Source organism: Gekko japonicus, unplaced genomic scaffold, assembly GCF_001447785.1.
Source record: "Gekko japonicus isolate JY-2015 unplaced genomic scaffold, Gekko_japonicus_V1.1 scaffold661, whole genome shotgun sequence".
Taxonomy (NCBI): domain Eukaryota; kingdom Metazoa; phylum Chordata; class Lepidosauria; order Squamata; family Gekkonidae; genus Gekko; species Gekko japonicus.
Window position 1 is genome coordinate 710,377 of NW_015173694.1, and position 27,898 is coordinate 738,274.

Below are 27,898 nucleotides of genomic sequence, written 5' to 3' on the forward strand. Positions count from 1 at the left end.
AGCAGGAATGGCTAACTGGCAGCCTGCAAGTCAGAGAGAGCCAGCGTGACATAGTGCTTAGACAGCCGGACTTTGGTTCAAATCCCTGTTGGGACACTGAAGCTCCAGCAAAGCAAATCAGCCTAACCTCCCTCACTGGGTTGTTGTGCAAGAATAAAATGGGCACTTTCTATGAATATGAAACAAAGTTTCAGGGCAAGATGTGAAGGTGAGAAATAAATATTAGGGTTCTCTCTCAACAAGAGGGCATTTTTTTCCAAAAAGAGACTAGAACTGTGGCACAACAGAACAGGACAGGACAGCAGCTTTATAATGGAACAGGGTCGTAATCTGCTTCAACGATTACCGCGGGTACTGCTTGCTTCTACTGCACTGTCATATACTTTGTAATCCACTTCTGCATTGTTTGTAGCATCCCTTGCCGTAGATCGTTTGCCGTTCACACTGTGCTCTAATTCTGTAACCCTGCACCTACTGCACTGTCCGCTCACTGTCTTACACTATCTGTCTGCTCTGCAGTTCCATAACCTGGAATCTACTTTTGCGTCTCCCGTGAGAAAGGGAGACTATAAATTCAATAAATAAATTCTTGCAAATTAATTGCGTGAATCACAGTGGATTAAATTTGCAACGTGAGGGGGGGAAAGAGGGAGGGGTGGGTCTGGACTAAACGTTCTACTAATGGATGGGGTGTGTGTGGGGGTAATTCCTGCCAATTCCCTCTTCCGGGTGCAGACCCCCAACTTGCCTCTCGTGCTTTTCCCGAGGGTCCCCCTGTGCCCTAGGAGCAGCATTTTTGAGAGATCGGCAGGCTGTTTGGGGGGTGGGGCAGGAAATTTCTGTTATGCCTGCAGAAGTGCCTTGTTTGAGTGGCAAATTGAGTGTGGATCCAAGCAAAGAGTTCTAAAGAAAAAACACATCCTTGTTTCTAGCTGACGCCTACGTGAGTTGCCTGCCTAAGGACTCCACAAAAGGAGTGTGAGCTCTGAGCAAAACTGGATGGTTCAGCAACGGGTGCTGAATACAGTTAATTCCTATTTACTTGCAAACACCATATGCCAAGAACTAACAACAGGGAATTAATGTACCATCCTAAACAGGGTCACACCCTTCTAAGGCTATGGAGGTCAACGGGTTTAGGAGAGCACCACCACGCTTAGGGTGGCACTGTAGCACTGCCATGTCCGCCTGGCCACTGGTGCAAGACACATTGTTGAGCAAGAGGTCTGTGGGTATGGGCGCGCGTGTGTGTAGACATACAGGGACAGGGGACAAGAGTCTGAGCCTCTACACTAATTTCTGATGGAACGTTTTGCATGAGGTTTCATAGTCAGCCACGTACTACTCACGTTGAGGTGCGAATTTGTCACCGTGACAGTAGCCTGTAGTCCTAGAGAGATGTTAGGCAGAGACGGAGAAGTGTATAAACTGAGCTGGCTAGCTGATCCGTCCATTGTGACAGCTCGGTGCTGGGGCAGCATCTGCTATAAGAAAGGGAAGGGGGGGGGAACAGAGATTCAGGTCAGGGAGACAGGGAAATGGGAAGGGTGTTGAGGAATAAGATGAGACAGAATTGTAAGAAGCTGCTTTAAAAAGGGGGGGTGCTCACTCAGCTTTTTAGGTTTGTTGCTGCTGACAAGGCAGGGGAAAACTAGCACAGTTAGCTCGATGATTTATTTATTACAGAAAAACTGAAGTCCTGGGGCAACTTAAAAGACTGACTTACTTTTACACTCAAGAGCCAAAGCTAATACAAAAGGGACCAGCAAGTATAGAGCATCGACGGATTCAGGAGTTAAGAGTCGGTAGGCTTTGTTCCCACTGCAGTGATTTTTTTGTTGTTGTTCAGTCGCACAGTCTAGTCCGACTCTTCGCAACCCCATGGACAAGCTTACCCATGCATTTTTATCCCACCCTAACTTCGGGGAGATCTAAGTAGTGTACACGGTTCTCCACCTTACAAATTCTTGTCTTCACAACTACCCTGTGGAGAAGGTTAGTCTGAGTGACTTACCCAAGGTCATAGCCAGAAAATTTCCCCAGGAAGGGCAAAGAGGGGGGCAGCAACTGCCTGTGGGGGACTGGGGGAGGAGGGGGAGGGAGCCAGCAGGAGCCAGCAAGCCCCTTATCTATTTCTATTTCCAAGCCAAATTCATGCTCAGGATCACAGCCTCACAGGAATTACTTTCTTCCTCCGGCCCAGACAGGGTAGTGGGTGGCGAGCAGAAAGAGGCGCTGAAACAGGCAGAAAGAGCCGAAAGAACAGAAGCAGGTGCAGGCAGGTAGGCACATATCTTTTGTGGATGGGGCTCCTGGGGGTTGGGTGAGAGAGGGGGGGTCTCACGCTCCCATGGGAGGGCTGGGGGGTCATCTGTGGGGGGCACCACCCTCAAAAGTGCCCCCCCATCGTTACGGGTCTGTCATCAAGTGAGCTTCATTTCACAGTGGGGATTTGAACCCAGATCTCTCTCAGGACCTAGTCTGACACTCTAATCACCACACCATCCAGAGTAAGGCAGCATCAGGAGCAGCAAATGCACAGCCTCTGCCCCACAAATGTGGAGGCCTCCTCTGACACAAGGAATGTCCACCAGTGCATGTGACCTTGCTCTGACAGAAGAGCTCTGTTCCACTAAGAGGAAGGCTCTTTGCATGGCAGAAGGCTCAACCATTAACAGAACGAAAATCTGGGTCCCAGTCCCTTACACTTGTGCCATCGCTGATCATTCAAGGAAGACAATTCTGACCGCTACATTTTTCTCTCCCCTTTCCTCCGAGGAATTCATGGCCACATACCGTATTCTTGTCTTCTCCATTTTATCTTATCCAAACAACCACCGCAAGGGTTAGGATAGGCCAGGGGTCTCCAGTCTTTTTGAGCCCGTGGGGACCTTTGGAACTCTGACATAGCATGGTGGGTGCAGCCACAAAATGGCTGCCACGGAAGGTGGGCCAGTCATAAAATGGCTGCTGTGGCTTACCTTCAGTCACAGTGAAGATCCTCGTGCTCTGGTGGCAGTTGCTGCCAAAACAAGTTTTTTTAAAAAAGCCTGCACAGCCAATCAAATCTCCAATGGCCAATCAGAAGGGCTGCTGGGCAAAAGTGCCACCTAGCCCCACCCACTTCCTAAAAACACTTGCCAGTCACCATTTTGAGGACCCCTGGGACAGGCAGAGAGAGTGTGACTAGCTCAAGGTCACCCAATGAGTCTCTATAGCTAAGTGGGGACTTGGATCAAGGTCTCCCCAGTCCTTTACTTCACAGGCTCTCAACCGCTCTGTATCCTATCTGAATCTGAGTGCAACTGTGCCAGATGTACTCACAGTTTCTAGACCCTCGACTTCATACTCCAGCATTTACGTAAAGCAATGTCTCATCTGGGTCTTTTTATTAATATTCCGTAGCGGGTGACCTATTTGGACTGTGTAAACAGCAGACAAATTTGTCCTTATGTAACTTTGATATTGTTTATAGATTTGGCAAAGCCAACAGAACTGCAGATGCCTTCTCAAGGATACACAGTGGCAGTCCAGCGCAAGATGAAGAGGGCATAAAACAAGCTGAAGGTATTGTCAAAAATGTCTTTTTTTTTTTCCTTTCTGGAGCTCAACACTATTCTCAAGAGCAGAACACCAAGAATAGAAGAGTCAGCAAAGCAACTGTCCAAGCCCAGTTTGTGCAGCAAAAAATTCACCATGAGCACTGTGTGAAACAAGAATCAGGGAATGCAACCACCAAATTCACAAACAATGGCTGACTTCAGTTATCACAATAAGCGTATTGTTTCCAAACCACAGTTTTGATCAAGTCCCAGTTAGTTATGATGCCCGAATTCAAACAGTCCAAACAAACGGGACTGGGGTTGGTTGGCACTGAAGCAGGACTCCAAAGTAGGACCTATTAAGCACAATTTATACTGATTGTAGTTTGTTATGGAGCCTGCCCTCACCTACCATGGTTTGCTGAGGTTCACTGTCCCTTGTGACCAGACTGCTTGACCGCAGAACTGTCCCACTTGAGAATGAGGCCCAAAGTCAGGTTATTGGGGCTGAAACCAACAGTTACTATATAACCTATGTTCTTACAGAAAAATCTGAGGCTGTACTAAAGCCTTCAATACTCTCACAAGGAGATGGAGAGACAAGCCATGTCCCCCTCCAAGAGCAGGCTAATAGTTCTTAAAGGTACTGCACCTGGGTATGGCACTCTGACAGGGTTGGTGTGGTTCTTAGGGCCTGAAGGCCTTTATGGGGCTTGAGCTGGGGAGAGATCTCAGGTGTTGCAGCAGGCTCTGGGGTGGAAGGCTAAGAGTCTGAATCAGAAGGCAGGCCTGTATCTAAGGGGGAAAGGTTGACTCCTGGGGGTCCTTATGTACATCAGTGGGGGCTCCTGGAGGTATCTCGACTAGTTCATTGTGTGACGGTTTCAGGTGCTCAGCTGCCTCCTCATCTGAGTCTTTGGCCTCTTTGCCCAACAATGAGGAGTCCATGACAAGGACAGAGTGGATATCCTTCCTCCCAGGAAAGAGAAGAGAAAAGGAGCAGGGCTGAGGGACAAACCTGGGTTTCTGGTAGATTAATCAGAATTTGTGGCACAAGCCATAGTTTAAATTAACTATGGTGTATTGTGGAATCTAAGGAAAACCTACTGAGCCAACGGTTTTGTTCAGGGCTTGAGAATGCACAATTTAGAAGAAAAATTCTAGTTTCTAGGCATTAGCCCTTCGGATTGCAAAACTGTGACAAACGTTATCATGACAAAAACTGATAAAGCAGCTACAGAAGCTTTACACCAGCAAGAAGAGGCCATGGAGGAACCCATGATCAAATGGGTCACTGTGGGATGGACAAGCTTTGCAACTGGCCAGAGATGGGTTTTATTGGCCTTGAGCAAACGCAACAAAAAAATGACAAGCATGCAAACGTTGCTTTAAAAAGAATGTTAAGATGGGAATTAATATGCTGAGCTTGTAAATGCACTAGGTGTGCCAGATTTTTTAACCCTCGAGCCCGATTCTTTAGACACAAAAACAAAAGAAAAAAGAAGAAACTTAGCTGTAAGCTACAAAACATGCACCAGCCTCTCTAATGAAAAGATAAATTCTAGAGGGATGTTAGTCTGCTGCAGCCAAAATAATAAGAGACTTTTGTAGCACCTTAAAGACTAAACACATTTATTACAGCATCAGCTTTTGTGAGCAGCAGCCTGCTTTGTTAAGAGCCTCACAAAGTGAGCCCTGGTTCACAAAAGCTTATGCCATATGATAAATGTGTTTAGTCTTTCAGGTGTCAGAAGATGCATTCGGTCTTTTAACAAAAGATACTCGCCCTGTTATGGGAAACTTCATTAGTCATTTATAAGTAATTCGGAAACTCTGCAAAGTGCTAATGGTATGCTGATGGAACCATCTACAAAAATTTTATAAAGGTTCCAGGTTCAACACCCCCTCCCCAGCATCTCCATTTAAAAGGATCAAGTAGGAGATAGTGTGAAAGACCTCCACCTGAGGCCGTGGAGAACAGCAGCTGCTTAGAGTAGACAACAGCATTTTTGTGGGACTCCTGTGTTAAATCCACAGTAATAAGAAAGTGAATTTCACATCTGATTCACTGGATTGAGCAAAAATCACTGCGATTAAAGCATGAGCCTTGCCCTATCACATAAGAAGGAATCCTGCTGGGAGAGTTACAGTGCCATCTTAAGTAGAGTTAGAAAGGTAAAAGTTCCCCTTGCTTGAAAGTAGGGGTGTGCATTGGGTAAAGCCAAACAACAACAAAAAAAACCCCGAAAAATGCCTTTTCAGCATTTCTTTTGGTATTCGGCATACTGAATCAGATTCCCTGATCTGATTTGGCTGCCGAATACTGAATGCCGAACCCCCCCGAAAATATTTGGGGTTTTTCGGCTTTTTCAGGCTCTGGGAGGCTTTAAACTTTAAAGGGCTCCACTTACCTTCTTTTCCCTGCTGTTTTTGTCTCTTTCCTGCCCTTTTATACTGCAGATATCCTCAGATTGACCTGAGTCCTGTTGGGTTTGGGCACTGACTGCTACAGTGGCACTGGTTCTGGTGGGCACATTGCACTGGTTCTGCTGCTGGCCTTGCAAACATGCCTTCTCACTCCACCACACCTCACTTACTTTCTAGTGCAGAGGTTCTCGGGAGACACTGCTGCCTGCCTTTTCCCCCTTCCATAGGAAACAATGGAGGATTGGGGGCACCTTCTTTGGATGCCCCTAGAATTAGGGCCCCTGGTCCAACCTTTTCCAAACTTGGGGTTCTTTTGGGGAGAGGCTCCACAAGCTACAGTACAAATTTGGTGCCTCTACCTCAAACCCCCTTCCCCCCCCCCAGCCCCCTGGTTAGAAGATTTTTGCCATTGACTACAATGGCCCCATAGGATATAATGGAGCCGAAAATTTTCAGGAATACCGAAAAATTCAGCTTTATTATACCAGAATCCGAAAAGACTGAATTTTCCCCCCTGCACACCCCTACTTGAAAGTTAGTTGAATCCAACTCTTGGGGGCAATGCTCATCTCCGTTTCCAAGCCGAAGAGCCAGCGCTGTCCGAAGACATTTCCGTGGTTATGTGGCCAGCATAACTAAATGCCAAGGTGCATGGAATGCTGTTAACTTCCCACCGAAGCGGTACCTATTTATCTACTTGCAATTTCATGCTTTCGAACAGCTACTTTGTCAGGGTAAGTAGAGTTATGCCCCTTTAAGTCCACTGAAAGTCCATAGACTTAGAAGGAAGTAACATTGCTTGGCATTGCACAGTTGATTGTATTCACCTGGATATAAGACTATAACTATGTTAGTTACCCTACCATTGGGGGTCCTCATATTTTCGGATGTTTGATGGGAATCTTTTACTACCAACTGGCTTCAGTTTGGGAGTAAATCTAAGGGGGACAACATGACATGGTGCATTCAAGACTGAGATACAGAAGAAGGGTTTCATGTTCATTCTTTGGGACCAGTTCTGTACCAATTTTTGGGTACTAGTATGCCTCTATCAAGGTTTTTTCTTCTCTTGACTAGGTTTGTACTGCAGTTTTCAGAGAACCTAATGCAAATAATCCAAGGCAGTTTACATTGGTTTCCTCTCCTGCATTTTATCTTCACAACAACCCTGTGAGGTAGATTACACTAAGAGTATTTGACTGGCCCAAGATCACCTAGCAGGCTTCCATGACAGACTGGGGATCTGAACCTGGGTCTCCCAGATCCTAGTTCAACAGTCTAGCCCATTACACCACAATGACTGTCTAGCACTGCATTAGACAGACCTGATGTGTGAACTGATCCTGGCTTAGGCTTATGTTGGAGATGAGGTTCTGGTGGGATTTTTCAAAAACACCTTTCCAACAGATCCAGGACTCAACCATATATAACATAAGCCAGGCGAGTGGACCATGACCAGACCATGAATACAGCAGATCCCTTCTTCCCAATACCATTTTCCTAGTAAAAATGTCCCCTGCACCTGCTTGTAGTTGTTCTCAGGAAAAAAGGACAGGTACAAACTTTGTGCCATTTTTTTCCCTCTACCAAGATTAATAGCTTGGGGGGGGGGGGGTTCTATTAAGAAAACAGCTAAGCCCACAGTCTCAGTTTAGACCATACCACTCTGGCAGCCATTCTGTAACATTAAAAAAAAAAGTTAGTTTAATTGGGCAGAGAAGAGGTGCTGAAAGTAGGAGATGTTGTTCACCAGGACATGCTAAGACAGCACTGGCCAGAAGATGGCCCTCTCTCTTTCACCAAGAGGACATCTCTCTCAGAAGCCTGCTAGATCTATGTGAAGGGGAGGAAAGGGTGGCCAGGCCATATGGGAGGTAATTACATGCCCTTCTGGTTTCCAGCGCAGGCCTGCAGACGTCAAGATGGGAAGGATCACACTGTGAATGAGACAACAAAGAGTCCAAACTCTGACCTCCCCCCACCCCAGAATGAGTATTGTGCTCACTTAAAATCACACAAAGACATTCCAGCGCTTTTGTTTTCCAAAGAGAAAATAACCTCTTTCTGTGTTGTGGCCTGAGGCGAGATGAGGAAGACTGTCACCAGGCACCTCTGACAGTATTCACACGAACAAACTGTTCAGGAGTAGAAGGACGTACTCCTCTCAGAAAAGAACCCTGTACTCTTGGCCTCATCAACTGAACTTCTCTTCGGTGTTAAGGATTTGTTAAATTGAAGGAGGCGTTAATGTGTGAACGTGGCCAGCATGAGCATTAACGCCTACGGGTCTAGAAGAAAGCACGGCCTAAACAATCCAATTAAAACAGTGACAAGTCTATCATCACCTATTAAACCCACCCTTTCTCCAAGGAACTCAGGGTAGTAACACCTGAAAGCTGCCTTTTTCTGAGTCGGACCTCTGTTCTAACAAGGTCTAGACTGGTGGCCTAGGGTCTCAGACAGAGGTCCTTCACATCTACTATCAGATCCTTTTATCTGGAGAGTAAACCTGGGACCTTCTGCATCCAAGGCAGATGTTCTGGTACCAAGCCACATCTCAGGACCTGGGGCTGCTTTATAGAGTCAGACTACGGGTCTATCAAGGTCAGCATTGCCTACTCTGACGAGAAGAGGCTCTGGAGGATCTCAAATGGAAGTCCTCACATCACCTACTACCTGATCCTTTTAACTGGGGAAGTTGGGGATTGGACCTGGGACCTTCTGCGTGCCAAGCAGATGCTCTACCACCCAGCCACAGCCCCTCCCCTATATGGTTCTCTCTTCCTCTGATTTTTATCTTCACATCATCCCTGTGACGTAGGCTACACAAAGAAAATGAGTGGCCCAAGGTCATCCGGTACGCTTTGTGGCAGAGGAAGTACTTGAACTCAGGTCTCCAGCAGTCGAATCACTGCATTACATCACACTGCCTCTTTCATGAAAGCTAACTATTCCTAAGTGCTAATTCAATTTGTGACTGTTGTTACCATATACCATTGACTTGGTATGTCTGGTCAAGGCTCTTTGCATTTATGAATGTTTGTGTCTGTGTTTTTAAATAGTGGCATCTTAACCTGAGACACAAAAACCCTGCCTTTTCAGAAACATGACTAACAATAAACTAAAAAAAGTCTGAGCTCACCAAAGGACCCCCCTCCCCTTCCATGAGTCACCCCCCAGCAACCAGGAAATGTCATTACAAGCACTTTTTGTTTGCTGTCAGAGCTCTTCTGCATCTGTCCGTTCCTAAACCTCAGTGACGCGCAGACACACTCAGCCATTCATGCGCAAGATAAACATGTTCGTCTCCCACAGTTGTGCGCGTTCACACTCTGAACGCAACCACAACGACAATTTCCAAACAAGCACTTTACTTGCATATTAGGTTCAGCACTGCACAACTTGCCTCCTGTGCCATTCAGGAAACCATCTGGGTGCTGCCGCCATTCCCCATCCCCAGAAGAAAAGTTGCAATTATTCTGCATTGTTTTGCTTTGAAAAAAGGTAGGGCAGAGGGTGCCCTACTCATCTGTCTCTTCTGCTCAGGAAGCCTGACCAGTTAACCCTCCCAAAGTGAACTGACCAGTTCCCACCCCTTTCGGGAGATTGTTGCTTACCAAGTCAACCTCATGCCCATATAATTTTGCAAAATAATTCTATGCACATTCCCTTTTGCACAACTACAGGCTGAAAGCCCTTATGTACTCATTTAATCCCCCCCCCCCCGAATCTATACACAGTGACAAGCAATTTTTATTTATTTAATTCATTTGTACCTTGCCTTTCTCCCCAATGAGGACCCAAATCGGCTTACGTCCTCTCCTCCATTTTATCCTCACAACAACCCTGTGAGGCTGATTAAGCTGAGAGAATGTGACTGGCCCAAGATCACCCAGCAAACTTCCATGGGATGAGTAGGGGTTCAAACCTGGAGTCTTCCAGAGACATACTTCCAGATACCACACTGCTCTCTGTCAAGAGATATCTCCTCTCCCTTTGCCACCCCAACAAACATTTTACTATTTTGTGAAAGTGTTCTGTTTTATAAGCAGAAATATGAGAAATCACACTTCATCAAACATGTTTTTAAAATCTTCACACACAGCACTCAGATTCTGTCCCCTTTCTGCCGCCCTGAGCCCGTTTGGGGAGGGCGGGATATAAATCTAATAAATAAATAAATAAATAATTCTTCCTCTGTTACTCGAAATGCTTGAGATCTCCCTTCACTTGTGGGAAGTGAAGGTAAATTGAGAGTACTTCCATCAGGTGCAGGAGCAAAAGAAGGCCACTGCCAAACCTAAGGCTGCTAGGCCGCAGCTGGCAAACCCCTCCCAGAAGAAATGGGGGGGGCTGGTGATGCTGCTGCCCCCTCCCCCATTTCCTCCTGCCATTATCTAAGGTGCCAGCAGGCAGTAAGGGCAGGTACTGGGAGGCCTCCTGCTACCCCTAGTTAATTAATTACTGTATGGCAGTGGGTGCAGTATAGCCAGGAGATCCAAAGGTTGTCTGGCGGCATGAAGCTAGGTTTATCTTTTTGGGCTGAGAAAACTGTGACTGACTCAAGGTCACCCAACTGGCTTCAAGTGGAAGAGTGGGGGATCGAACCTGGTTCTCCAGACTAGAGTCCGCCACTCTTAACCACTATACGACACTGGCTCTCTACCTCTGAGCCAAACCTCAGCACTGGGAAACGTTAGCATACGCTAGAAACCCTGGCCCCACACCTTAATACTTACGATCTTCACTTCCTTAGCCCTTCCAATCCAAAGGCAGTGTCCAGCCACACACACACCTTTTCCTTTTATAACGTGTGGCATGTTAATGAAAAGATAGTGTGCAAATGAGATCATGCCACCGGAAAAATGAGAAATGCAGAGAGGAGGAGCCAGCAGGGTGCCTGAGACAAGAAGAACCGCAGCCTTCTCCCCAATCTCCTTGCTCCCCCTTCCACCTCCCTCACAGAACCACTCTCTTCTGACTGAGCTCCCAGCTCCCAGCTGAGCCAAACCATTCCCACCCAGTAACCCCCACAAGCCTGCAGAAAGCCTTTCTCAAAGAACCAAGCGCTTTACAGCGGGTGGGCCCTTCAGAGATGCTGTCCTTCCCCAACACGGACTACAGTCATATCCTCTCTGCCTTGAGGGTACTTCTGGGGACTGATAAATAGGACAAAGATACGTTAAGTACAGTATTAAAAATAAATGTCTGCCTAGCACAATTTTCTCCTGCCAACCTAGCAGTTCGAAAGCAAGAAATTGCAAGTAGGTAAATAGGTACCACTTCGGTGGGAAGGTAACACCGTTCCGTGCGCCTCGGTGTTTAGTCATGCCGGCCACATGACCACGGAAACGTCTTCGGACAGCGCTGGCTCTTCGGCTTTGAAACGGAGATGAGCACCGCAACCCTAGAGTCTGATTCGGCTGGCTGTCGAGCAAGGGAACCTTTACCTTTAGCACAATTTTATCCCATTTTTCTCTGGCGAGCTCAGAGCCATCCTCTTCATCCTTTTATCCTGACGACCAACCCAGTGAGGTAGCTGAGGCTGAGAGAGACTGACTGGCCCAAGGGTCAGGCTCTGAGCTGTGCGGAATGGGGATGATTGGAACCCGGGTCTCTCAAATCCTAGTCCAACACTAACTACTACAGAATACCAACTCTCCCTTGGTGGCAGTTTCCACCTGTCTCTAGTAACACACCCTTTTTCTTGCCATGAGGGTTCAGGGGGCTAAACTCGCCGGCAGTCGTCATATCCCACTTTGATGCTCTCTGATTCCCACAGCTACCGCAGCCATTCCCAGAATTCATTGCTTCTGGACATTCTCCTAAGTATCTGAATCCAAGTGCTGTCATCATAATGCTGACAGATTAAATTTGGAGGATTCCCCCCCCCCACCCCGCCCTCTTAGATATTTTCCACCACAAACTCATTTTTTAGCCCGCATGTAGAGGCTGGCATTTCATACTGAGCCCTAATAGTTTTCCTTCATGCTAGCTGTTGCTTTGAAAAGAAGCTGTATAGATTTGAAAGGCCGTATCCTTCTCTTTTCTCGCAAAGGACTTAATTTTTTTTAGGGACAATGAACAAGCTCCCTAGAAGGAAAGCTGTCTCTCCAATCTAGTACACAGATGTGGAACAGTGCTTGGTGGTCTCTGAAACTGAAAGTACAGGTTTATGACAGAAAAGTGAGGGGTGAGGGCTACAGTAGAAGCCCTTAAAATGAGCATGGCAGAATTCTCTTCCACGCATTGCCCCTCTGCCTTTAATGCAGTGGTAGAGCACACACTTCACATGCACAAGGCTAGGTACTAGGTTCGGTCCCTGATGTCAACAGCTTAGAGGGGTTCTCGGACAGCAGGGCTGGGCAAGGGCGTCTGCCTGAAATTGCGGACAGCTGCTGCCCATCAAAACCAACCATACTGACAGAGGTGGGGGAGGAGAGGGGACAGGACAGCCACAACAGCCAACGGCGCAACACCATTTTTCTGTCAGCCTTACCTCAGTATGGATATTGGGCACAGAGCCAGTGAGCCCATTTTCTGTGATGGCGCTGTTGGAGCTGTTTGGGGAGCTAGGGCCAGACCCAGGGGCACTGTTGCACATTGAAGACACTGCAAGCAGAGGGAAGAAAAAGGGAGGGTGCCAATACATCAGCCTTTGTACTCAAGTAGATGTGCTAGACAGTGATGAATCAAGAGATGGTGGCATGCAGGTTCTCAAGAATCCCGGCTTTCATTCTGAAGTAAAATCAAGTTTCGAGTCCTCAGGACAAAAAAAGTATGGGACTTGAAAAGCACTAACAGACTTATTGTTATGGGGGACCCAAGACTTCTTGCTTTCTCTGCTTCTACAGATACTCCTTCCACACCATGTACACCAATTCTCCCCTGCCTACAAAGGACTGTAGACTATGTCTGCGCAAATTATGCATGGAAAGCAGAATCACAATAATCTGCACATATCTATATAATTGGTTCCAGTGGTTTTCAAACTTTCTGTCTTCAGAAAGACATTTCCAGCATTTATTTTGTTTACTTTATTCCCTGCCTTTCTCCCCAGAACAGCTTACATCATTCTTCTCTTCTTCATTTATCTTCACAACAATCCTGTGAAGCAGGTCAGGCTGACAGTGTTTGATTGGTCCGGGATCACCCAGCAGGATTCTGTGGAAGAGTGGGGATCTGAACCTCAAGTCTCCCAGAACCTAGTCCAAAACTCTAACCAGTACATAACACTGGCTCTCGACTTCTCATTATCTTGCTTAGTGGGGAATCCAAGTGTAAACCACAGAACCCTGGCATGTTGCAAAGGATTATAGGCAGTGTTCGATGGCATGCAGTGTATGTGGATGCTGCCAGCTCATCTAACACTTCCAGACAGCAGAAAGAGGTCAACAGCAGTGGGCAAAGTGTCCTCCAGAAATCACCAGTCTTCTTGCTAATGAGCCCCTGATGAGCTGAGAAAGAACTTCAAGTACCCTGGGAACACAGTCTGAAAGCTACTGATCTATTCTAGTCACAAAATTTAGCTTTCCAGCATTTTGAGAAAAGGCAAGAGTTGTACAGATGCAAGGCATAGCTTTCTGCACACACAGGCAGATGACAAAAAACTCCCAGAAATGTGTTCTGTGATTCTGAGTTCTTGGTCAGGCTCACGTTTGAGAGGAAAATATATTTAGATTCTTTTTATATAAAAAAAAAACTTTTCTCCCTTGATATTTGCTATTTCAAATTCATCTTTCTGTGTTGGTGGAAGGTGCTGTCAAGTCACAACCGGCTAACGGTAGCCACATAGTGTTTTCAAGACAAGAGATGAACAGAGGTGGTTTTGCCATCACCTCCCTCCGTACAGCAACCCTGGCTTCTCCTTGGTGGCCTCCCATCCAAATCATTAATCAGGGCTGACCCTGCTTAGCTTCCGAGATCCGATGAGACTGGGCTAGCCTGAGCCATCCAGGTCATCTTCTGATCCTGGCTACAAATAAACTGAAATTTAAACACAGATACAAAAAATATATAGAAAATGCCTGTTTCCAATAATGAAGCTCGGATATTTATATAAGTGAGCAATCAGTCAGCAGCTGACCCCCTCTCTTACTGTCTAAAATAAAAAATTCCCTCAAAAGCAGCAGGTGTTTTGGGATTATACACCCTCCCTCTCCCCTTCCCCACAAACAAAATGGCCACCAGCCAGATTTTGACCTTCAGGATTAATATCAGTAGCTCATCTCAAGGTGTGTGTGTGTGTGTGTGTGTGTGAGAGAGAGAGAGAGAGAGAGAGAGAGAGAGAGAGAGAGAGAGAGAGAGAGAGAGAGAGAGAAAATGCATTCTTTACTGAGATAGTTGTTCATTTGTCTAACACTCCCTCACGTCACCACTATGAATTTTAGGAATCTTTTTAAATGGGTGTTTCTTATTTCGATGGATACATAGTGACACAACAGTATCTGATAACTATTTTACATTAATCCCAGTTTAGGCTGTTACTTTCTTTTCAAGTCATTTACATAAGGGCTTTCATATACACCAAGGCACCAGTATTACGTGTTTCCCCATCTTTATTTACACATACACATTTATTTCTACATACACACCTCCACAATGGGGACTCAAAGCAGCTTAAAACATTGTGCCCCCTGGAATATTTTTAGGCCAGGACTGTGTGCAACCCTGGAAGTGATGTCACTTCCGACCAGGGGTCATTTCCTGCGGGAGCACACAGGAGCGGAGCTCCAGCAGTAAAGAGCCCAGGGGGCGGGCACATGCAACAAGCCCCGCCCCCTGCTTCCAGAAGCCCTCAGTCAGAGCAAGAAGCAGCCAGGTAAATTGCAGAGCCCCCCCCGCCACAAGGAGCAAGAAGCAGCCAGGTAAGTTGCAGAGGGCCCCCTCCCGGCCTGCCTTCAGGTACAAGCTCTCCCTCGTCCGGGGGGGACAGACCTCCCCCCCCCCCCCCCAAATAGCTAGCAATCCAAAACAGTCCAGTGGAGCCTGAGCGGTGGGTGTTGCCTTCTGACACACTTCCGGTGATGTCAGGGTGTGTGGCATATGCAAATAAGTTATGCGAATGAGCTCCTGCACCTCTTTTTCTACAAAATGACCCCTGCTTCCAGCTGACGTTGAGGGTATGTGCGCCCATCAGCGACTATTTTCTGAGGAAAAACTGAGTATAAAGACAGATATAGATAGCTTCAACAGTGAGCCGGGTAGAGAAAGGAATATTCATTAACTTTTTGGATATCTACACGAATAGCCTTCTCACCAGGATTGAGATCAGGAGGAAATTATTCTGGTGGGTTTTAGCAGAAACACCACACTGATTGGCTACCCTTCATGTCAGTCATGAAGCTACGCCCCTCCTCTTCCTTCCCCGCATTTCCAAAGAACTGTGATAGTGGTGACTGGCCAGTCCTTGTATCAGTTACAAATTCACTTCTTGCTTTTTCAGCACAGAGCTGTGATTGGCTGGTCTTTGTATCAACCACGAAGCCAACTTCCTCCTTTCTGAACAGAGTATAAAGAGTTTTAAAACACTGTAAAAACCTTACAGGCCAAATAAACCAGGGAACGGGAGAAGCAGAGCATTCTTGCCAGCCGAACAACCCACTCCTGGTACTTTTCACAGGTACACCTGCCTTTACCGCGAAGTAGCTTTCTGAGAGTCTAACTAGATGTTATCTCAGCAAACACATCCCAGATTTACCTAGATAATGGGAATGCAGAAGCAGGAGGCCCAGTTGCAGAGGGAACCCAAGGGAGGAGAATTGTAATCTCATTCATGCCTACTGATTTTGGGTGCATATACTCCCATCCAGGGCTTTTTTTGTAGAAAAAGCCCAGCAGGAACTCATTAGCATAATAGGCCACACCCAACAGCAGACACGCATTAGCATATTAGGCCACACCCTTGACAGCACAGCACATTAGCATATTAGGCCACAAACCCCATGTTACCAGAAGTGTGGTCATCCAGCCACACCCACCTTTTGCTTCTTATTCTGTTTACTTTGTTGTCAAAACCCAGAGAGTTTTTTTGTAGCAGGAACTCCTTTGCATGTTAGGCCACACACCCCTAATGTAGCCAATTCTAATGAGTTTCTGCTGTTGGGTGTGGCCTATTATGCTAATGAGTTCCTGCTGGGTGTGGCCAACTCGGGAGCCAGCTGGAACTCCGTTCCTGTGCGTTCCTGCCCAAAAATAGCCCTGCTCCCATCCCTACCCATTACCCCAGCCTAGCTGTTTCTTCCCCAGCCAGGCTTCCTTCCTCTCACCTGTGATTTCGATTGCTCGCTTTTTGAAGGTGCTGATGACGGTCCCATCTTTCCTCCGCAGCAAGGGGCTGCTCCGCCTCTCCGCAACCTTCTGTTTTAACCGTGACCGCACTTTTAAGTTGGGTTCTGATGCTGGAATGAAAGGGGCCAATGGGGGCCAATGAGAAGACAAGCCAAAGAAACAGCCAGGTTGTTGGCCAGGCAGACTGGCGAAGGTGAAGATGATGAGAGAAAGGCAAACTATGCTTGCACTGATACTAGTCACTCACGTTCCCAATGGAGACATCAAGCCTCTTTAAACTGAAGGAACACATTTCCGAGAACAGCCCTACCTCATAGTGGCCAGCCTAGTCTACAGTGGCAACCTACTGCTTGGTGATACAACACAGATCCCACAGAGGTAATGTCATGCTCTATGCAGGTCTAGAAGAACAAGCTGTTAACAGAAACCAACATCGGGCAGAGGTTTCCCATTCATATCTAAAATTGCTAATGATCTTCACATACCCAGAAGTTCCCCTTTATATAGCCTTTTCACAATTCATTCCCTGTGCAAAACTGTGTACATGCTGGAATCACAGCCAGTGTTCCCTCTAAGCTGAGTTAGTGTGAGCTAGCTCACAGTTTTTTAGCCTCCGGCTCACACATTTTTGTCTCAGCTCAGGAAGGATGGCTCCAGAGCAAACTAATTCATGCAGCAGCCAAATCTTTTGCTCACAACTTTAATGCCAGTAGCTCACAAAGTAGATTTTTTGCTCACAAGACTCCACAGTTTAGAGGGAACATTGATCACAGCACAGCCTATATCTTCCCAGCTATACTGGACAACTTTGATGTCAATTCTTCTTTCCACCTCATCTAGAAGATCTCAGGCCTCATCTTCTTCTAAGGTTTCCAACACTGTCTTGGCAAATGCTAGCAGACTTGTGGGAAGGGGCAGTGCCTGGGGAGGGTGGTGTTCGATGCTCCCTCTAAGCTGGGGAGACTTGTGAGCAAAAATTCTACTTTGTGAGCTACTGGCATTAAAGTTGTGAGTGGGCGATTTGGCTACTGAATAATTTAGTTTGCTCTGGAGCCATCCTTCCTGAGCCGAGACAAAAATGTGTGAGCTGGAGGCTGAAAGACTGTGAGCTAGTTCACACTAACTCAGCTCAGAGGGAACACTGGTGGTGTTTGATGTTCAAGGAATATCCCCTAATCCTTATGGTAAAGACCACAGAGTCTTTCTCAAGGGCAGGGGACTGGGGCTGAGGGTGGAAATTCCCCCCCCCCCCTGGCCCAAGCAATTAGAAAGTCTATCTTCTTCTCAACTAGACATTCTCCTTCAAAAATTACGCAAAGTCACGTGTGTTACTGTTAACTCTCATTCAGATCACATTCATAGACATGCATTAGAGGCTAAGCAAAACATCTTTATTGTGTCTCTCAGATTCACTGAATTCAGGCTCAATGCCTTTGGAATTTTATTTGCAAGCAAAAAAGCTCCAGCCTGATAAAGCAGGTCAGCACGCAATAAGCACAGAATACTTCAATAATTTCCAAAGAAGTTTAGTTCTAGAAAGGAGCTCTGGTTTCATGTGACAGCTGGGCTCCCCCCCCCCCCAAAAAAAAAACAAAACTTGTTTACAGCAAACCTCTTGCAAGGAGCAGCTGTGCTGTTACATTAGTTTTATTTATTTATTTGATATTAAAGTATTTTCCCCCCTGCCCTTGCATTCATTACTAGATCTGCAAGGCAGCATACGATAAATTTAAACACTGTATGAAATAAGAACATCAAAGAACTCCAAACCAAAAACCAACACAAAGCAGCAGATGTAAAAACTTCCCACAGACTTAAATAGAAACCAAAGCTCACTGACACAAGAAGAGTTTTCAAATCACGCTGAAAGTCAGCAAAAGAAGGCGATGTGGGGGGGATCGCTCTGCTGGAGCGCCACAGTTTTTGTAGTGTTGCAGAGAAGGCCCTATTCTTGTGTGTGCACTGACTAAGGGTTGCCAAACTCCAGGTGGTATCTGGAGATCTCCTAGGATTACAACTGGTCTCCAGGCGGCAGAGATCAGTTCACCAGGAGAAAATGGCTGCTTTGGAAGGTGAACTCTATGGCATTATACCCCAACAAAGCCCCTCCCTTCCCCAAACCCTGCCCTCCTCAGGCTCCACCCCCCAAAACCTTCCGGTATTTCCCAGTCTGTAGCTGGCGACCGCACACCTACTGCACGCCAGACGTTAACATGCCAATAGCTGATCTTTTGCAAAGAAGCTCTAGTTGCATCTAAAATGGCAACGCTTGCCGACGCGGTTGGCCTTACTAATCCTATTTGCACAAGAACCCTAGCAAGGAGCTCAGCCAAGGCTAAATGCAGAATGCTTTATCTTAACGAAGTTCCACAGAAAATGAGTTTTTGCACAAGAGCCTCATTTCAATTAGCAACAGAACATCTGCAAACCTTATCAATAATATTACTAACGAGAGCCCCCCTTTCGTCTCTACGTCTCCAAGTGAAGACACACATCCCTGGTCTTTACAAGCTGATACACCTTAAAAGAGAATGCCCCCCCCCCCAAGCACTTCCCCACCCAGCATGCAATGCAGGACCTCCTTCTACCCCAGCCCAGTTTTTCCTGTTTGTTCCACCATCAGTGGCATCTACTGACCAGTTTTCCGGAGTGGAAAGTCATCTCTGCTGTCGTAAGTGCCGAGTAAAGGTAGTTTGCAAGAGGGTGGTGTTCCCGGACTTCCTGTCTGGGGAGGAGAACTCTGGTCCAATGAGGTATGGTGAGCCCCCCTGCAGAAACATGGAAGGAAAATGACCAATACGACTGTATTGGTTAGCAGATCCAGTGGACAGAAATGAAGAATGGACAAGTCTTTACAAATGTCTTTTAAACTGCTGGTTGGGGCCAGCTATCAGGAGCATGTGGCCCTGATATTACAGCAATTACACTGGCTACTGATCTACTTATAAGCCCAGTTCAAGCTGTTGGCTTTGATCTTGGGGACGGTGTAACTGAAGGACCACCTTGTCCCATATTTCCCTGCCCGGGAATTAAGATCACAGGGGAGAGGCCCTCCTAACTGTCCCATCAATCAAAGAAGCTCAATTGGTGGGTACATGAGAGGGCCTTTTCAGTGGCAGCCCCACAATTATGGAATAACCTCCCCAGGGAGGCGCTCCTGCCCCCCCCCTCACTTTCGATCTTTAGGAAGCAGTTGAGGACAGTTTTATTTAGGACCGCATTTGGTTAAGTTTCCTAGCAGTTCTGTGTTGTGATTTTAAATTTTGGGTTTTATGTTTTTAATGTATTTCATGTATTTTATCTAAGTTGTAAGCTGCCTTGAGCTCTGTAAGGAAGAAAGGTAGCTAACAAACATTTTAAATAAATTAATATAATATAATAATTATTAAATTTATATGCCGCCTCTCACTGCCAAACGGTCTCAAGATGGCTAACAACAGCTTAAAAATTAGCAGGTGTCAATTAAAAACATAATACAAATAAAACTAAAAGGCAGCCCATATAAATAGACCTGATTGATGAAAAGCAAAACGGAAGAGCTCTGCTTTGCAGGCCCTGCAGAACTTAAGATAAAATTAATAGGAGATTAGCCGGAATTGTGGTTGAGGGCGGAGTCTATATGCTTTTCAGGCTTCCACAAAGCTGAACGGACAGTTCAGATTTCTATTCTTTAATGTGGGTTAAAGAGATTGGGGGACGTGACATAGGAGATGATCCAAGTGCTAGGTAAGAATAACGATGGTTAATAATAGAGAAGGCAGGCGGGGGAGGGAATAGCGGCCCATATGGGATCTGTCCTAAGCTGCAGTCTAAATAGATTACCCGTCTCAGGCAAGCTCAGGAAATTCAGTGAGTTATTAAGAGGCTAGTAGCTTGCAGGTGGGACAACAAAAGAACCAGAGGCCAAACACAGCCTACAAAAGACAATATCACAGTTTTACAGTCCTCAAAGTCAGGGGGAAAGCAGAAAAAAACAAGAGTGCCTTCCACTGTTAATCTTAACTTGACAACCATGAAAGATACTAAGAAAGACAAAGGTGGAGAAGAGGTATGGGACAGTCTAGCAGAAGACAATGTTCTGCACTCTCTCTCACATACAAAAAAGGCTCAAAGGTTGAGGAAGATTTTAATGGATGTTTCTTGTGGGGAACCAGTGCACGTGCTCCAGCTATGGGCCTGAGGCCCCCAGACTGGTTATTTCAATATAAAAGGAGAGACCTGTGTGTGGGTTTAAAATGTGGTAGGATAGATAAATAGCGAATTAAAGAGAGTCTTGTGGTACCTTTTAAAGATATTTACTGCTGCATAAACTTTTGTGGGCTAGGTCTTGCTTCAGCCGAAGTATTTAAGGCACCGCAAGACTCACTAGTTTTTTGCTGCAGGAGAATAAAACGTCTACTGCTCTGGAAGTAATTAGCATTTACTAGTCACTTTAGCATGTGTCCTTAGTCACTGAATACGGAACCAAACTTGTGATCATTATTCTGGATAGGTTAACCCAGAGTAAAACAAAAAAAAATGAAGTTGTCTTTTGTATGCATCCCCAATTACACTGGAAGAGTGAGGTGCTCCTAGCCGTTGCTTTGAGAGAGATCCAGCTGATATGACACACATCCTTTCCCCAGCGTATCTCTTTTGCCCAAAATAGAATCTTTCACATCCTCACCTTCCTCAAGCGTGTGCATTTCTGTATATTCTGTGCACATATAAATATTCTGTTTCTGATAATACAGAGCTGTGGAGGAACAGGAAATGTGATCTTCCTTTCCCAGCCACAACACCATTGCTTTGGAAGGCACCGGTACATCCTCGTTGGCTCCGTCTCAACTATAGTAAACTGTGAGGCTATAGGCCAAGTTTTGAGAGAGAGCCCGCAGTTTCCACCACAGGGCTGACAGCCCTTTCTGAGCCTTTCCAAGGATACCTTTACTTATTTTCAAACAACCATCCTCTCCCCAGGTAGAAGTATTAACAGGAGTTTCTTTCATGAATGATTATTTTGCAGAAAGAACCTTCAACAAGAGCAGGGGTTCGAGGAGAGAAGAAATGCCTCAGACGAGGCCTTATCATCTGGGGCTGTTGGTGCAAAGTATCAAGAGGAGGAGTAAGTATTCTCCACACAACAACCCTATGAGGCAGCTTCAGATGAGACAGGACAATCACCCAGTTTCACTACTGAGTGAGGATGTGAACCAAGGGTCTCCCCTATCTCATCTGACTTTCTAACGACTACACCCCACTGGCTCTCAAGTTTACCATCCACATTTATACTGTACTCACAATCAAGGAAGTTACAGAAGGGTTCTGAGTAAGACTATTCGCCCCAGCTAAGATATAAAGACTCAGACCAAAATGTACACAAACACTGGTTAATTTATGCAACAGGCAGGTGCCATGGGTACAGACACATACTCTCACGTTTAAGAGCTACTTCCTAACCACAGGTGGGCAAGAGGAAGCGAACCTCAGATTTTGGCCCATGCTCTGAGCCACCCTTTTCTCCCTGATTACTTCACTCATTTCAAGGCTGAAACTCAACTCCACTGAAGCCCTGTAAATCCCAGAAGCCATGTAAATTCCAAATGTGAAGCTTACCAGCATTTTGGGTGCTGAGGGAGGGAATGGTTCAAGCCGCCCAGTGCACCAGGCTCTTTTGACTTGCTGAGAAGGAACTCCTGAAGTTTCAGCTTCACTTCGGTGCTGGCGATGGCACCTGTGGAAGACGAAGGGAGAAAAGAATGTCGGGCAGCAAACATGTAGGCTGAGCCAGCAGTGGGAAGTGTGCCCTCCAAGCACAGATGGGCTCTCTTAAAATTCCAGAAAACATCCTACCAACTTCCACACCTTGCCCCTTGCAAAAAGAACAGCGAATGTTCTTACAGCAAAAACGGGTTCTGTCTCAACATTCCTTAACGTGCAATGTTTCATACCAATGGAGTGTATATTCCCCCCTCCCATCTGATCCTTTCAGGCTATCCTTGAATACGGAATCAGCTTCAACTCAGCCAAGGACATGGGTGGAGAGGACATGTCCTTGCTCCTAGCTTTGGAGGCAATCTTTGTGACTGGGTTACTGAAGTTCCACTGACCAAGCTTCATTGTTTGTGATGCATCAAATGTACAGTATTTAGACATACAGAACAATCCCATGGGCCACTGTAAATGGGCACAGCTAGATACCACCTCACCCTGGAGTGTCTAGTCAGTATCCTGTGTTCCCTCAGAACTATAGGAGACTGGCAGGACAGGGGAGGGATTCCCCCCCCCCCACTTAATTCAGCGGTAGGGTGAATATCTTAGCAAGTTTCCACTGTTGAGGGCAGAAGGACTGCTCTGGGGAAGTAGAGGATGAGAACCTGGTTGGCCTTCAAACCCTCCCATCGCTGACCAGATGTAAAGTAACATGGTCATAAAAGGGATGGGCACAAACCAAATTTCGTGACGATTCGGGTCAGTCTGTGCAATCACAAACCATGACTAGCGCAGTCATGCTGATTGCAAACCACCCACAAACCACCATAGTTTTTGCGGTGGTTCGTTCAGTTCGTGAGAGCATTCGTGGGCCAGACATGCTGGCTCCCGAGGCAACAGTCAGAAACCTTTAAAGCTGTGCCACAGCGGCCTTCTGAGTACACTTTCAAGGGCTGCCACGGCTTCTGCAGGGGTTGCCCATCCCTAGCCATAATGTCCTTATTCTGCTGCAAACTGGAATTACACCTATGTAAAACAGTGACCATATTTATCTCAAAAGGAAGATGACCCTGAATGTTTAAGATGACCCCCCCCCCAAAAAAAAGGTTAGACATAAAAAGTTTTTTTTTCTTAAATTACCAGACATACATCTAACTTGAATGCAAATTTAACACAACCCCCTTTTTCTTGATGGTGCTCCCGGGAAAGAACTTAGCCAGCTTTCCTTCCAGGTAAACAGGGTACTTCCCTTTCTGTCTGGTCCAAGTGTTGTTGCCAAGGCCAAGGGACTCAGGTTTGGGCACTAATTCTCCGGACGGCAGTTTGAAATATCAGCACTGTCATCTAGCCTGTGCACTTGACAGCTTCTTTTAAGACTTCGGTGTGTTCCTGCTCATAGTTAACTACCACACATGTAAATTGAAGATGACAGCCAACAATCTGGCACGAACAACTCAACCAGCTTTGTGTTCAGTGCAATTAATTTCCATGTTATTTGTGTGACAAACAGTCCGCCCTCTTCAAAGCTACATGATCATGACCGCACACGTTCACAGATATCATGCTATAATCCCTGGAATGTACGTGGAAGTACTATCGTTTATATAGTGCTATTTAGTGTGACCTCATCAGCCAACCTCCACCCCATGAGTCTCAGGATTTGGGATGCTGGAGACCTGGCAGAGCTGGATTGCCTTAGTAGCTTTATTTTTGTATTATGGGGACAGAGGCTAAAACAATCAACTATCATAATAGTCTCAACTAACTTCACAAGACATAGAAATGAAAAGGGGCTGGGACCAATGTCCCCTCTAAGCTGAGGAGTCTTGTGAGCAAAAATTCTACCTTGTGAGCTGTTGGCATTCGTGAGCAAGCCACTTGGCTACTGCTCTGGAGCCATCCTTCCTGAGCTAAGACAAAAAATGTGTGAGCTGGAGGCTAAAAAACTGTGATCTAGCTCACACTAACTCAGCTTAGAGGGAACACTGGCTGGGACTGAGCCCACTTTTGTGGTGGTGAAAAAGAGAGGAGAGAGATCCCCTTTGACTATCCAAAAAAGGCTATCCTGGCGATCAAGGGACCTGCACAGACAAGAGCTTTGTGGGACAGGGACTGTAGTAAGGAAGAGAATTGGGAAATATCAAGCGAAAAAAGTGAGTTGGATCCAACCTGTAGTGTTGGTCTAGTGTACATTTGTTGGTGACAGTAGGACTGCAGGAAGGGGGTGCTCAGAGTGAGAGATGAGGCAAGATATCAATTGATTTTATTTTAAAAAATGTATATCCCTCTTCTCCAGAAGCCAGGTAGCATACAATCAAAGATGCAAGTGTATAAACCATGCTAATTACTGTCTTTAGGAAAATCAATAAAAATCTAAAATATGGCATACTGAACTAAAACCAAATGCTAGCTAAATAGTCACCCAGTCCCAGTGAAATGATAACACATCCTCATATATCCTCAAACACCCCATCCTAAACAACAGGAGCCACCACTAAGAAGCCAATGGCCTGGCTGGCACTATGTCAAAGCAGCCAACTTTGGAAATTTGGGAGTGATGCCTGGGGAAGGCAGAGTTTGATGAGAGGATGTGACACCACAGAGTCAATGCTCTGAAGCTGCCATTTCCTCCAGGGGAACTGATCTCTGTAATCTGTAGACCATTTATAATTCCAGGAGAATTCCAGGCCTCACCTTGAGGTTGGTAACCCTATACCATGTGGACACAGTGATTAGAAGGCACCATCAGAAGGACCTGGTGGGTGGACTCATGTAAAGACAGGTGGCTCTTCGGGTCTCATAATGATGGTAAGATGAAGACAGTTTAGGGAAGCAAGTTTGAAAAAAGGTGAGAGAGCATGCCTTGAACAGCAGACAGGCGGTGCCACTGTAGGTTTATAGATCAGGGATTTTGTGACTACTCAGGTCTGATTCTTTTACAGAGTTTTGTTTATGGTTTCTCTCAGCAGCCAGAATGAAACCTCCCCAAAACAGCATTCAGAAGACACAGAAATAAGAAGAGGAAAAGTGGGCAGAAGCTCACACAACAGTACTGAGAGAACGACAACAGGAGGAGAGAGGAAGAGTCAGGTGAGACAACGTAAGAAGGACTAGAACCTTGATTTTGAAATGGAAACGAACAGAGAAGCCTGTGCTTCAAGAAAGGGATGCTCCAATGAGGGAAGAGGAAAACAGAGCTGAGTGGCTGGATGCTCAGAGTCTCCTATGAAGCAGAGACAAAATATACGCAAACAGACGAAATGGTGTGGGAGGCAGTGGCCAGATGCTAAGAATGCTTTGTGTATTCCTGTCCTTGGTATGATGACGTCATAGCCGACCTACATTTCTCATGTTCAAATGTTAAACATTTGTGTGTGTGTATGTTTCTAAGGAATATTGTCTTCAGTATGCCCTACTGTGGGAGAGGACAATTGTATTTTAGAATGATCCAGAAAAAGATGTGTCCGTTCACATAAATGAGAAAACACAAGCCCACCATACGCACCACCACTCTCCATTCTTTAAAAATCAGCAACATTCCTAGATACTGCAATTCAAATGAAAGAGAACTGCCTTCCCTTATTACATGCTGTATGAAGCACCTGTACTGAATTTTTTTTAAAAAAGAGGCATCACAGACAAAATGGAATTCTTAGCATACTTTTAAAGCCCATATTTCCACCATAAATTTTAATCCTTTCCAAGTTAAGCTGTTATCTCCATGCCCTGCTACAAAATTCCTAGGAATTAAAGATTTATAAGGATACAAGAAGTCCTTTGTAACAGGACTACAGGGTTTGGCCATTTCAGGGACATTCCTTTACATGAATTTCAGCTCATTAAAAAGTGGGCAAGTACTTAACACATTTTAAATGTCATAGAATTGTATTGAATAGAATTATGTTTCTGAGACATATTGGGCGACCTGCCTTTAGGTTCTAGTTACTATGCACTGATTCACCTCCCTGTAATCACATACAAGACACCACAAAATTTCTGGGGTATCTGCCTACTAACAGAAGAGTTCCTGGCATCTATGATGGCTTGGGGGTGAGTGGGGATCCACCCTCCCCAGAACGGACTCAGGGTGAATCATAAGAAACTGAGTTCAAGACTCGTTACATAAAATCAAATTAAAATCATTAAAACAATAAGCAATAAAAACACACAGGTAGCAACAATTTCATCTAAATTGGTTGAAGCCACAAGATGAAATCAAATGGGCCCTTTTCAGGAGATTGGGAACTAAAGCAGGGAGGCCAACTAAGGTAGATGCCCTCCGCCTCACCTCAAGGTAGATGCCCGCCGCCTCACTTTTTATCACTTATAAGTAGTTCTTTGATAAAGAAATGGCTGGGAACCCTAGCTTTCAAACAAACCCTTAAGACTCTAATTTAGAAATAAGATTTCCACTGCTATCTGAATTTTGGGAGTCACTGATTGTACCATTTTTAAATATATGCTCGTAATGGGAGATCTTAATAGATTTTAAATTTTCTTTTAGTTATGCTTCACTGTAACTGTTTCTGAGTTTTAAAAAACTTGAGTCTCAAAAAAAAACAACCCAGGGTTTTTTTGATTTTGTTTAAAAAAAGAAACACGATTGGGAAATAACACCATTTTAGCTCCTTTCCATTCAACCCCAACCTCTTGGGATACAGTGATCTAAAGAAATACAAAATAAAACAAAAATTTACTCTCTTTGCTTTTCTCCTTGTTGCGCAAGATAAGTAGCTGCTGCTCCAGACGCTGCTTCTCCAGCTCTTCTTGCCGCTGCTGTTCTCTCTTACGCTGCTGCTCCAGCTCCTGCTGACGCTTAGCGGCCAGCATCTCCTGCTGCTGCTGAAAGGGGAGGGGGGAATTGCATTAACACCACAGCAGACAAGAAGGGGCAAAAGAGCCTGACATATTTCAACAATTCAAGGAGTGCAGGATTTCTCTCCCCCCCCCCGACTCCCAGCTTACAAAGAGGAGACTACAAGAGTTGGGAAAGCCCCCGGTTCCAGGCTAGTGCCAAAAGTCTCCTGTGCCATTAACAACTGCATCACTGGCAGGGTTTATGTCCACCATTTTCACAGCCCAAAAGGTTTAGAGTCGGGGTGAGCAAGCTGAAAGACAGCGAGAGCAAACTTCCAAGGTCAGGCATACTATAGTGGAGTTTAGAGGGGACTTATGGGGCCATGGCACTGCCATGGGAGCCCTCTATTTGCCTTTTACCTCCCTCACTGTTCCTATTGCCTCCAGAAGGGAACAGTTGGTCCATCCCTTTAGATGCCCCCTTTAAACTTTAAAAGGCCTTTATTTCCAATGGGTGGTAGACCAGGTCTCCAGAGGCCAGGTCTACTGTCTGTTGAAAATAATGGCCCTTTAAAGGGCCAATATGCTGCAGACCAGCTGGAGCACAGTCCCTTCTCCCTGGCTGCTCCTGCTGGGGGGGGAGGCACTGCAGGCTCAAAAAACATTTTAATTTCACTTGATAATTTCAGAAAGGGCATTGTTTCCACTCCGTTTCATAGAACCATAGAGTTGAAAGGGACCTCCAGGGCTATCTACTCCAATCCCCTGCACAATGCAGGAAATTCACAACTACCCCCCACACCCCGTGACCCCTGGTCCATGCCCAGAAGATGGCAAAAAAAAAACCCCTCCAGGATCCCTGGTCAAACTGGTCTGGAGAACAACTGCTTCCTGACTCTAAAGTGGCCATCAGCATTTCCCTCAGCGTGTCAGAAGGGCCACGAGTACTAAGCACTGATACAACCCTTCCTGCCCTCCCTCTCATGATCTGTCTAAGCTCACAGAATCAGCATTGCTGTCAGATGGCCATCGAGCCTCTGTCTGAAAACCTCCAAAGAAGGAGAGCTGACCACCTCCCGAGGAAGCCTGTTCCACTGAGAAACCGCTCTGTCAGGAAATTCTTCCTAATGTTTAGCTGAAAATTCTTTTTT

General features: G+C 45.9%; 1 protein-coding gene across 4 annotated transcripts in view; it reads right to left on the reverse strand.

Moving 5' to 3' along the window:
* HDAC5 (histone deacetylase 5) overlaps positions 1–27,898 on the reverse strand; it is a 196,839-nt gene that overhangs the window by 41,161 nt on the left and 127,780 nt on the right. For 3 of the 4 annotated variants that reach the window (XM_015423183.1, XM_015423184.1, XM_015423181.1), the window contains 6 exons: positions 26,648–26,792; positions 21,855–21,972; positions 18,897–19,027; positions 16,238–16,369; positions 12,469–12,581; positions 1,350–1,484 (listed from right to left, as the gene is read on the reverse strand). In XM_015423183.1, coding sequence (XP_015278669.1) covers positions 1,350–1,484; positions 12,469–12,581; positions 16,238–16,369; positions 18,897–19,027; positions 21,855–21,972; positions 26,648–26,792 — 774 coding nt within the window. The remainder of the gene's footprint in view (positions 1–1,349; positions 1,485–12,468; positions 12,582–16,237; positions 16,370–18,896; positions 19,028–21,854; positions 21,973–26,647; positions 26,793–27,898) is intronic. The other variant, XM_015423182.1, reaches the window with a different exon arrangement.